Here is a 13,209-nt window from a genome sequence, read left to right on the forward strand (position 1 = left end):
TATCATCGGAAGTCACACTTTGTTCGGGCTATGCAAAGCTGTACAGAGAAGTTTAGAAAGAGGGAAAATTTATTTTTTCGCTCTGCCGTTCTCCTTATTTTGGAATGTGGAATTTTTTCCAATTTCATACACTAAATATTAAATTTGATTAAATACCTACACTAACCAATATATTTTTTACCCAAATTCGGGTACATATTTGACAACTTAAAAAATTCCTGTTACGAAACAATACCTGGGGATCGTAGATTAATATTGGGATTCTGGATTAAAATTAAGGATTAATTCGAGCAACCGTGGGATAGTGGATTACGATTAGCGATAAATATCCCTAATCAAAATACTATCATGATTACTATAGGATTAAATAAATTGTAGACATTAGGATTAAATTAATCCGTAAACTGTAAATGAATACTTTATGCGATTAGAGTGTGATATAAAATAAATTAGATCCGAATAAAAACTGTAAAATAAAATTCTTTTACAAAAAAGGACTCTTAGGTTCGGCATCGCGGTAAAAAGTGGAAAACAAGTTTATCTTGGATAACAACTTTACCTTAATATTTATTATAATTTGCGATTCCTGCACTATTTGCTGAACCGCGGGCCAATCCTTTCATACGTTTAAATTAAGTACATATATTGTATGATGATAGCTTAACAACTTATCTGCAAGCTTAATAATAATTGCAATAAATAATTGTAAAGGCAATGAAATCGAGTTACGGTAATAATTTTTTTAGTACTTCAATACTAGTTTCGAATCCTAAAACAATCTGGGCAAAGTTTCTTCCGATCCAACCGTTGAAGATTTATATAATCGATTGTCCGCATAAAAGCAGTTCGGCTAAAAAATGGCCCGCGGTTCAGTAAATAGTGCAGGAATCGCAAATTATAATAAATATTAAGGTAAAGTTGTTATCCAAGATAAACTTGTTTTCCACTTTTTACCACGATGCCGAACCTAAGAGTCCTTTTTTGTAAAAGAATTTTATTTTATGTGTTGATGGTGGCCTTTGCTGTATTGAATGTTATATTTGTGGTAGAAGTAATTTCAGATCCAGCATGTAGGGCGGTGTTCCTAGATCGTGTTACAGGTGTATATCATAATTGCTTTTTAAAAGTTTATTTTAAAAGAAAATTTAAAACTTTGAGAATACAGGTCATTGAGAATGAATCATTTGAGAATGTAGTGAGTTGTAATCGGATAGGTTAGTTAATTTAATGTTAGGCAGTATTTGCTGAACCGGAACCATATGCTTTAGCCGTACTATTTAGATTCTTTTAGGACATTGAATTAGCAGTTGAATTTTATATTGTTTTACAGTGTAATACTCTAAAATTTATTTGAGATTTTCATGCAAACTTATTTTCTCACAAATTTAGACCGTAGATATATGGTGAATTGTGCGATCCATCAATAATGTACGTTATTTACACTGTATCCGTTCAACTCCATTTTAGTTTAGGCTTGATTCTTCACATCAATTTAATTAATAAATAACGAGAAGAAAAATTTCCGAATTTATTTTTCTGAGAAAAAATTATTTTATGTTTACTCTAAGTTTGTATTGATAAAATCTTAATATGAAGGGGGAGAGTAAAGATATTTGCAAAGAGTCATGAGCACTTTGTAGTTTTTGGTTAATTTACAAAATAGGAGACAAAACACTGCTGTAAGAAGTAAACTTTAAGACCACAGGTATTCTTAGCATACATGTTTTTTTATATTTTTTTCTTAGTGAGGCAAATACCAGGCAACAAAAAATCACAAAGTATGCATTTACATCACCCTAAACAAGTGACCATGTACGATAACTTTTTAATTTATGAATTCAAAGGAGTTAGCTATTTGAAAATTTATAATTTTGGCTGTAAGTTATTTTCCAGCTCATGCCAAACCCACCGAATTCTTGGAAATACAAACACGACTAATCTACTTATTTTAATGCATGAAAAAATAAAATTATTCTCATTCAAATGTATCATGTCATCGCTTCGCGTGAGTGCTAGAGGATTCATACATTGGCCTAATACAGAGTGATAAATATTAATTTATCGGTCCTCGGTCCCCGGTCCAGTACCGTCCTACGACCGAAGTTTCCGGTCCTAGCAGCTTACGGTCCGGTGAATTTTCATGAGCTCTGTTGCCAAGATGATTCCACTATCCGTTCCAGGAAGTCCCATAGAACCATATTACTTATTGATGCAGAGATATCATGCACAGAGGACAAATAACTAATAAAGTGATCTAGAAAAGCATTGATTTCAAAACTGTTAACGTAATGGTTGCCAAACTGTCCGTATTGCTGCAAACCATGTGTATTCCATTTTTCAAAAGTGTCTAAGACAATTCAAAATTTTGTTTGCATGATCAAGGCAAACTTTAAAATATAAATATACCTCAATTACATATTTTCGAAACATTTGGAGTTTATTTTATTTATTTCACTATCTACAGGTGGTAAAAACTTGAAGTGTGACGTACTTGAATAATTCATTTACTCTAAATAACCTGATTCAAACCTAATAATGAATTTATTTCTTAATTATGTCCACATTACTGCCAACATTTTTTCGTCTCTGTAATCTTCCTTCCCATAATCCTGGTAACTTTTTTTGATCGTCTAACCTTTAGAAGGCCAAGTGTTATCACACGTGCGAAAAAATCAAAAATATTTAGCATCTTTCTTATCAAGAAGTGTACAATTTTCGCCCAAGAGTACCACACGGTTTCCAAGATATGAACGAAAATTATTAGCAAAAGCAAACCACTAAATATTAAAAATACGATAGAAATTGGTTTTGACAGATTCAGCGGTTCAAACATTGCAGGACGATGCATATTCTCTAGGATAGACTTTGTAGGCCATCCTAGCGTTTCCCGAACTTGCTGTTAACCTAGTCTGTTTGAAATTGAAACACTCGCTTTCAATAAAGCTGCTAATTCTACGTAATACCAATACCTGGTCATAAATAATTCATCGAATTTTTTTATGCAGTGAATAGTGCGACGTTCATAAAATATGTAGCGCAAGAAAGGTGGCGGGTCTTGGTTCGAGAACCTTGTTAAATTCCAATCCCGTAACGTATGAGAGTGGAAGGAGGGATTTTTTGCGTTACGTATTTGTTGAGCATCTTCACAATATTTCGTTTAGCTCATGCCTTAATCAAATGGCAAAAAATACGAGAACCAGATAAAAATTATATTTCCTTACTCAGAAATAAGAAAATTGAAACGTAAACCTTCACTCATTAAAGGTAAGCTTCCTATACAATGTGTAAGTTTGACCAGGTAAGAACGATTATCCTTAAATTATATGTATCAACTGGACCAACCTTGCGTGAAAATGACAGAAAGTAAGAACCACGATCCTAATCCTATCCTGAGCACTAGCCTTTTCTCCACGGAACCCACCAAATTGTACGATTGTCCGACCAAAGTAGATACGAAGAGTGTCCACGCGCACACCACGCGATCAGCATGTATCCAGCGAAAGTATGCTGTGAGCAGAAGTGTGAGAAATACCGTAGTGGTAATTAGCGAGATCCACAGTGTTGTATGGAATGGTATGAGGAATATTTGGAATTCATATTTGGATTGGGACCAGCATGTTAAGAAATTGTATTCCTCGACCGTAGTCGCAAATACGTAATCCGCGAAGGAAGGATGCTTCACATCATTTGTATATTTATACCTGTAAATTAGGAATTCCTTCAAATTATACCAATCATCAAAAAAACTTTAATATGCATCGCATAGCAAAATTCGCTTTAGGCAGGCTCAACAAGCGTAAAGATCTTTATATTATCCCTATAGAATTCCCTATTGAATGTGATTTTTAAGTTCGCGCTACCGATTTCATGCTCCTGGTTAGTAAGTGCTATGCTAAGCACATGTTATAGCCGTAGATTAAAGATAATTTATAACTTTAGTTAATAAAAATAGGAGTAAAATATGTCGATGGTTGTTAATGGGAAATGAAGGTTAGTTAATGGTCGCCAGTGTATGCAAGGTCAATAAATATATATGAAGTATTATATTTCTGTTGGAAATTTTACTTCTTACTTACCTGAAACGAGAAAAAGTTAAATAAAAAAACGTTGCAAAAATCGACTAATAGTATGAATCCGTCAACTTACCCTTCTCTCGTGTACCCCTCATAATAAATAATTGGAGGGTTCAAGAATTTCCACTTGAAAAATGACATCTGGTGGATGGTTAAGTTCAGCCCACAGAAAAATCCGGTCGATGCCAAATCTCCAATTTGCGGTTCTGGGCCATGGTCGCAACCGGTTAAGATGAAATTGAAATGTTGCTGAGAAATTTTCAAGATTACTGTCTCGACCGGAGCTACCATATTAATGAGTGTCAGCAAGCCAGTATGAGTTCCAATACTTGTTACGCTACTTGGTTTCCACGCAATTGAAGGGACGACTCGATTTGAAATATACCCAACCGTAATTAGTTTTGGATAAGGGTCGATGGAACAGTGAGCGCAAATAAAAATAATTTCTGAATTCTGATTTTGAATTTTGATCACGAATAACATAGTGCAGATTTTTTGACTTTCTATGCCAGAAATTTTCTTCGTGAAGAATATTTCGCTTGGAAAATGTTGTCCGGTTGTAGGGACCCAGCCGGTTAACCAAAACATGGTAAATTCACCCCTCAAATGTGTGGCCGCCTCGAAATTTTGGCCGTATTCGGATTTCTTTGTTGGGACTTCTACCAAGTTTCTGGCGGAATTGACGGCATGGGAAAGTTTTTCTAATTCAGTTGATGGAATTTGTTCAGAACTTTTTAACTGAGGGGACAATACTAATAGAACTAGCATTCGTATGATTGCACATGATCTAATTTTTTGAGGCAAGATGGTTGGCAGATAATTGAGTTTTTGCTTTCCAAAAAAAGTTCGGTAGGTTATCTTATAAAATGTGTTTGGAGTCTGAATTTGAAACTCCGGTGGGAAATAAGATTCCAAGTTATGCTGGTCGGTAACGATATGGATATGACTTCCTGGGGACAGAACATCAATTTCTGACAATAATGCTGTTAGTTCAGCCATGACTTCAGAAATTTTTTTATTCCAAGGAAATAAGCGAAGGTTCAAGACTTGAAGTTATGAGCTTACTTTTGCGAATAACATGTATTTTTCGGTTAGTCTCACATGACGTAGAAATTTTACGTCGTATCTTGTACAAAATATTCAAGATATCCGTACATAGAAATAAATAATTGGTAAAACAAAGTTGTCTTAGGATCGGAATAGTGATAAAAATAAAAATAAAACGAGTTTATTATGCGATAACAACTTTAACTTAATGTTAACTATAAGTAGAGATTCATGACCGATTTGATTATCTATTAAACATACTAATTTCATGTGGACAATAGGTTATCAAAAACTTGATCAAAAGTATCGGAAGAAATTTTCTCCTGATTGTTTTAGAAGTTCAAATGTAAATGCCAACTTATGAACTGTCATACAGTGTAATACTATATCTTTAACATCCAGCAAGAAGACATGCATGAAAAGAAATAGAAAAATACCAATAACCTAAAGTGGTTCCAGTTGGAGTAAATTTTAAACCTTTCCTACGTCTTTATGGTATAAATTCTTCTGCAAAAGGCTTACCAAGTGGGAAAAAGTACTAAACTGCTTACCACCTATCAGAACAAGGGGGAAATAAGAAGGAGTTCCAACTTTGTTAACCATAATTTCTTGTATCCTTATTTCAAAAGTGGTGCCCATTATTCATAATTTTTGTAATAATTTGTCTCTTTACTGAATGAACTAAATTGTATGCCTACCAAAATGGTTCAAATCGATTTTCCCACCTTCCTGCTATTAAGGCTAATTATTTCGGAGAAATTTCACTGCAACATAGTCGAACAGTCGACACATTTGCAAATATCGAAACGAAAGTATTTCAATGTCCACGTTGGAACTCGGTAGTGTTTTGCATGTTTAATTTAAATGTTTTTTTAAACAGTTTAAAAAAACATTCAAAACGTATCGGAAACCATGAAAAGTTTACTTTATTTCATATTCTTTCTAATACTCCATCCTACCAATCGCGCAAATCTCGTAGACATCATGCACCACAAAATTTTAATGGCTGCATTTTCGATATTTCGTCAAACTTCGAAAAAAATTATTTCAATGCCCAAAATTCTAAAAGCATAATCACCTTCGTACTTTACAATATAGTTGAAACAAGGACTAGATTCCATAGAAGCCAGGAGACCCCTGAAATAAATCTAGTCGCATTTTCCCCCAAACATAAGAAGCCTTGCCTGATTTTCATCGTCGATGGGGACGCCGCTAGATTTAAGCTACTTTGGCACTTTGTGCTGCAGGGGCTTTCCTACGCGAATCTGGACCCACAGTTCATAATTATACAGACAAGGTTGCCCGCATCCGAGTTCCTGGCTAGTTTTCGACAAAGGCAGTTCTGGGTTTCATCCGCAATTCTTCTCTGGCAAGAACCAACTCGAAAATTGTTCCGACTTTGTGTATCTTGTCGGGATCCTATACCACAAGAAGATTTGTCCAAATTCAGCCGTCGTTCTCTCAAAATCGTCCCCAAAATAGAGAAATATCTGTCCTGGTTTTTTCACCTTTACGGTCCTCGTCCACCCCCTCGTGCAGAAATGCTATCCTGCTCGGCACGATATTGGCAGTTAAACACACATTTCCACACATGTGTCCCCTACGTACTAAGTAGTCATTTCAACTATTCGTTAGATCCTCGAACCTATATACCCTTAGGAAGGGTGAATCCTGGCGAATTGGCAGGAAGGGATCTCTACGAAGCAAAATTCTTCAAAAGGCGGTTAGTTAGAACGAGGTTGTTCAACTATGCGACAGAATATTCTGAATATGTGCTCGTTTTCTACACCGGCAGGGGAGGGAGTCTAAATTTTATGAAGTTGTTTGAACCCCTAGATACCTGGATTTGGACGGGACTAGTGTTAACCTTCTTGGTCACGTTGGTCTTCGTGTACGGTCTAACGACCACCCGGGGTTCCATAGGCGACGCGTTGTTCACAGTATTCTCCGTTGTGCTAGACCAGTCTCAACATGACCCAGGGACTGAAGCGGGAAAACTGATACCGAATATGGTCACGATTATGATCACTTCATGGACTTTGACTTTGTCCATAATTTCGTGCTGTTATAAAGGTGATCTCCTGTCATACTTTGTCCTAGAAACGTTGCCAAGTGTGCCTGACACTATTGTAGACTTGGTCAAGTCAGATATCCTGATCACGACAAATATCCAGTATCGTGGATACGATACGAAGTTCCGCTCATCTCTGAAACTAATGCTAAGTCATCTTTCCCAAGGAGACGATTCGCATGCCAAATTCTACGCTAGATTCTCACAGAAGACGACACTTATTACTGGCAAGCCGGAACTAGTTGTGATGAATATAAGTCAGAACAAAGCCGTAGCCACGGATCGCGGAATGATCAAGTTACCCCAAACATTTGCCACCGTGAATCCGAAAGTGGATTCTGACAAGATGAAAGTACTTGTGGCGCAACAGACAAAATATTTTATTCAAGAAAAGAAAAGAGTTGGAGAAAACCCGTTGGTGACTAGGTCAGTTTGGTTCGTGGATAATAACGAGTATGCCGGAATGATAAAAATTGGTGTTGCTAGGTTGTGTGAAAGCGGGATTTATGCACATTGGATGAGAAATTATCATATGCACCATACACTAATGCTTTTACGGTGGGGCGACACAGAAATTAAGAAACGGCGGCCAACTTTGAATTACTATGGTATTTTGGTAATGACCGGGGCAGATATGATTAACAACAATTTGTTTGACAGTGCCTTTGAACCTGTGGCGTTGGATAATTTGAAACTTTGCTTTATTTTGTATTTTGCGGGTTTTCTAATAGGGTTAGTTTGCTGGGTTAATGAGTTTAAAGAAATATTAGTGAGACGAAGGAGGAATGCTGTCTTTGAATTTAAAAATTTGCCGTAGGATCACCAAGGGTGTTCGGCTATGTTGTACATTTTATTATAATGGAAAATAAGAATTTATATAGCTATTGACAAGTACATGTATGTGTAATATATCTCTAGCGTCAAATGTTGTCCAGTATCTATTACTCAAGATTGTCATAAGTTTGTTTAGTCTGCTCGGGCCAGACTGGTCCTACCAATTAGGCTATGATAGATTATCCTACTTTATTATGCATCAAGTATGTAAACTTCATATTAAAAAGTTAAAATTGAATAACCAAACACGAAGGTTACGAAATTGTTAAAATGCAATTACAAATATTTAGTAAAACAAAGAAAGTGGATATTACTAAGACCATCAATTAAGCAATCTATTCAAAGTAAATTAAGCAAAACAAAATAATGATGGCCATCCGCTCACCTGTTTATCATTATGTATAATTTTTTTAATAAACTTCCTCATAGAGGACAATTATGTTTTATTCACGAACTTCTTAAACAGGGAGATTTCCTCATAATTATTCTAGACACGAACTACGATATCCAGTGGATATTATAAACTGTCCTCAGTATCCACAAGTCAAAGTAGGTCGCCTAGTTAAATGATGCATATACCTAGAGAGCACACTATGTCTGTAATTTGTGTTGCTCATTACCTAAACTATATACACTGTGACTATGTATGTAGTTGTATTTTACAATAATAAATTTCCTACAATATACCTATTTTAGTTTCAAAATGTGTAATACCTTCCAACCAACGAATTATGTTCGAATAAATAAAAGTTATTTAAATTATTAACAACTTTCGCTTTAACTATACACAAATTGGTTTAATAATGTGTACTAATTTATTTATCAAAAATCACTCGATAGAGAATATTCACATAGTAACCAGGAGAAACGAAACCGTTTGTCTCAAACAGAACTCCTGCACCACCAAGGGTGTCAATGCGTCCACGAAATTGTTGCCAAATTCCAGCTTCAAGGGAGCCAAGGACTTCAGAACTTTCCTCTCCAACTTTCTCTCCATCCTCCACCTATATCTTGAAAGCCAATTCCTGCTCAGATTATTGATTTTTGCCGCCACAGAGAAAATAATCACCGTAAAGATAAGCGCCAGAATGTACGACCAGAAAAATAAAACTGCCTTAAAATTGTTTTCATGTTCCGAGTGGAACAGTTTAGTTGAAATATAGCACATCATAATTTGAAAAGTTGGGATGCCTAACGCACTTGCCAGGAATATCCGACGTCTAATACACGAATTTACCAGCTTTTCAAACACCTGCACCCTTTTATACTCCCATATCGGGGCAAACCCTTGGTCACACCGTTTTACAAAAGTGCTGAAATCACTCCATAGAAATGCTATGCCATGCAGCATTACGTGAAAACAGTAATGGATCGAACTTACAGCAATGTTTATCAGCAATACAAATTCCACAGATGCAATAAGAATCCTAACAAGCCATGAAGTCCAATACCCAATATTACCAAGGAAGCTGTCTCCTCGACAAAGTATTGAGCTTACTACGAGAGCTTGACATGGCAGGAAAATTACCAAGATGGCCAGCAACACCGCCAATATTGTTGCAGTTAGGGCAACCGCGGATAACAAGAGTCTGATACACAGTGTGATCTTTGACTTCCTAAGAGAGCCTGGAATAATTACAAAATTCTTCTCTTTAGGTATGCAAATTTTCCATTGTTAATTTCCTATCTAATTAATGTGTCATTATTTTATTAATCTTTAACCACAAAAATCCTACCATTATTTGCGTTACTTGAAGCAAACATCAAATTGATAAGTTGCGCCGCTACAGAATCCACTGGGACATCGAACCTTACCATGAATGCGATCGCATACACCAATGCCCCTGTCGTAGCTTGCGCTTTATCCAGGATGTTAGAATGCAGACTCATCGAATAGAGACGACCAAACATCGCCAGAAAATGGGCAAGTAGCGAAACCATGACATATTTTTGCTGCTTTGCCGATTTTATGACTATCTTCCCCCTCTCAGTGTCCCACTGGACGGGTAAGCAATATCTTCCGTAGCGAAGGTTGCGCTTTAGAAGGTTTACATCTTCTGTTCCTAACATTTTGAATTGATCAGTATGAGGTTTTTGGGGAATTACTTCGCACTTCAGTTAGGATTTGTCGAATAATTTAAATTCTTAGATCGTGGATGTGACGGTAAAATGGGTTCCCACCCCAACCAAACGACATCACAGGAAATATTAATTAATAATCTAGTCATAATAATATAATTATCATCCATGTCGTCCATGCATTTCTCCCCTAATAATATAGTATTTGTCTCTAACATACTTCTAAGCAATTTAATTAAGTTTCCGTGACTGCGATTATGGTTTCGTAAGCTACTATTAAATTATTAAGGCTATCCTTAATCCTTATCTTCGCTACGACATATCGGATATGTATGTATGTATATTTTATTGATATATGGTCTATATGTAAATAATAATCGTGCGCAGAGTAATTAACGAATTTAATTACGATTCTAAACCAACCCAAGATAACGTTTGCAAAACCTTCGTGAAGTTGAGAATTTAAAATATTTCCGTATAAAGATCGCTACCAATCTAATAGTAATGTGAATATTAATGCAGTTATATCCAAATTCACATATTCAAATAAATTTCAATTCGAACAATTCAATTCGAGTTATTATTTATTCCTTATTATTCGCAATCTCATGTTTTAAACATAAGTTATAAAAGGCATGAACAAAATAAATAAGTAATCCGGAGATGGTATATACTCATTAATTCGTCATTGAATTAATAATTAACACATTTATGCATATGAATGACTTACTTAAGATGAACTGGTGTGGCCACTCATTTTTTTTAATCCCATTGATTTAAGAATTTTTAGGAAATTAAAAATATCTTTGATTTAAGATATATTTGTGCAATATAAATAAACTGAGCAATTTAAATAAATCAAGTACTTGCCTGATTAGAATTATAACCGTACATATTTATCATAAATAAATTATGTCACAAAGCGACATTCATGAATTTTGCAACAAATAAATGTGTACTGGCAAATCCCCAGGGGAAATTCAAGAATTGATCTAATTTCAAATCATAACTTTATTTAGACTGGCTGGTCAAATATTTACAGGCATATAGTTCACCGGAATTAATTAAAAAAAATATACCCTAATCTTTATCTCCTCCACCCTCCGACACCTCCATCTTTTTCGATTTTGGCAGTCTGGACTTAATTTTCGGCTCTATTTCAATTCCATGCGCCTTCCGTAAGTGCAATTTGAGCGCTTTATTCTCCGCGTAGGCCTTTCCACACCCCTCCTTATCGCAGGCGAAGGGCCGCTCGCCCGTGTGCACTTGGCGGATGTGGACTTGCAGAAAGTAATTTGCATTGAAGCCCTTGTCGCAGTGGGGACATCGGCACCGGATTTTGGCGACGTATCCGGGGGTGTGGATCCGCTTAATGTGCCTTGTCAACCCGACCTTTAGTTTGAAGGCATGCTGACAGTGGGGGCAGGGGAAGGGGCGCTCGTTCAGGTGGGTCGCCCTGTGGTACAGCATGGCTCGATTAGTGAGGAAAAGGACGTCACATATCTGCCAGGATTTAAAAATCACGAGCAAAATGAATTTTATGTGTCAAAATTGCAATAAAAACAGTGGCCTCGGAAGTGGTGGGACATCAATATTGCAGATAGGTGAGATTCAAAAATGAATATTAAACAAATAACAGATCATTGGGACATTAAATAACGATTGTCCTATACAATTTGTCCCACGCTTCCGGGGCCACTGTACAAGAAATACTTATTTTGTTTCAACTTACGTCACATTTATGTCGTTTATCGCCATTGTGGCTCTTTATATGCTCCACTAATGCCGATCGTCTCAAGAAAGTAATCCCGCTACATGAGTAGGACTTTATTATTTTGGGAACGATTAAGTTAACTTTAAATAAAAAAATCTTACCACTGATCGCACATAAACGGATCTGCGCCATGCTCCTTAATCCTGTGGGACGTTAGGGCTTGACGCCTCACAAACTTTTCTCCGCACGTATCGCACACCACTTTCTTGGGCCCGTGGAGTCGTTTGACGTGTTCCTTGAGACCGGTGACGAGGTCGAACTGCTTTCCACAAATGTCGCAGACGTGAACGGATCGTGGCGCATGCGCCGCTTCGACATGCTTCGCGAGACGGGCGTCGTCCTTAAATCTGGAGTCGCACACGTCGCAAACTGCAGGTTTGACATCCTCAATCTCGTGAAGTTTGATGTGGCGCTGGAAATTTTGGTCGAGGACGAACTTCTTGGCGCACTTGTCGCAGGAAACTTTCTTCTCGCCGGTCTCATGGCGAGTGACCATGTGTACGGCGAGGGCGGTTGGGAAGTGGTGCCTCCTCCCACAAATGGGGCACGGATAGGGGGAGGTTTCTGGGTGGGTGGTGCTCACGTGGGTGTTTTTCGCCTTGATGGTTTCAAATGTGGAGGGACAGCAAGGGCAAAGGTGGAGCTGATGTGGGAGGGAGGGTTTGCGAATGTTGTGAATTTTTAATCTTTTTGAGGAAGTTGCTGTGTCTGAGGAATCTTGAGTTTTTCGTTTCCTGGAAAAAATAAGGGATTTTGTAAATAGTTACATTATTTAGTGATGGGAAATAAAATAACTTATGGATAATAATGCAGTGTAAACTTTTTAAAATTTTGTGGAGTTCAATTTTCCTACAAATTATATTTGTGTGTGCAAATTATTTGCACACATTTGCATACCGTGTGATTTTACGGCCTCGTCGTTCTTTTTTTAAGAGTCGGTCTGGAGTAATGCAAAACGCGGAGAGGTCATCGTCGTCGTCCTCAAGGTCGTCTAAAGGGTCCCTCATCTCGAGATTAGTGGGAGAGTAGGAATTATAATAGTCGAAGAAGAATTCGCCCTCATCCTCTTCAACTTTGACCTCGTCAACCAAGTCATTTGCCTGCTCTTCAACCTTGACGTCTACATGGTCGTCCATCGTCCCTGATAATCTGCAGAATTAAAAGAAATTGTTGAGTAAAATATTTCAATTTGCAAATGATTTGTATTTAATATTATTATCACAAAATAAATGTTTTTAAACATTTATTTTATACTGGTGAAAATCGAAGGGTGGTAACCAAAGTGGTTATTTAAAACGGTTTAATTTACCAATAAATAATTAACAATTTAT

General features: G+C 36.7%; 1 protein-coding gene across 1 annotated transcript; it reads right to left on the minus strand.

Annotated features, from left to right (window-relative positions):
* Positions 1-11,975: 11,975 nt before the first annotated feature.
* LOC110862654 (zinc finger and BTB domain-containing protein 17) lies at positions 11,976-13,014 on the minus strand. Its single transcript, XM_022111867.1, has 2 exons — positions 12,776-13,014; positions 11,976-12,612 (listed from the first exon to the last, which is right to left on the minus strand). The coding sequence occupies exons 1-2, from the start codon at positions 13,012-13,014 to the stop codon at positions 11,976-11,978; spliced, it is 876 nt and encodes a 291-aa protein (XP_021967559.1).
* Between the last annotated feature and the right edge of the window lie 195 nt (positions 13,015-13,209).

Source organism: Folsomia candida, unplaced genomic scaffold (genome assembly GCF_002217175.1).
Source record: "Folsomia candida strain VU population unplaced genomic scaffold, ASM221717v1 Fcan01_Sc064, whole genome shotgun sequence".
Classification (NCBI taxonomy): domain Eukaryota; kingdom Metazoa; phylum Arthropoda; class Collembola; order Entomobryomorpha; family Isotomidae; genus Folsomia; species Folsomia candida.

What these genes read in the sequence shown, in the direction of transcription:
- LOC110862654 (XM_022111867.1), bottom strand. Translation starts at nt 13,014, where the DNA reads ATGGACGACCATGTAGACGTCAAGGTTGAAGAGCAGGCAAATGACTTG. An exon ending in CGAGGCCGTAAAATCACACG is followed by an intron (nt 12,613 to 12,775) that starts GTATGCAAATGT and finishes TATTTTTTCCAG; the next exon opens with GAAACGAAAAACTCAAGATT.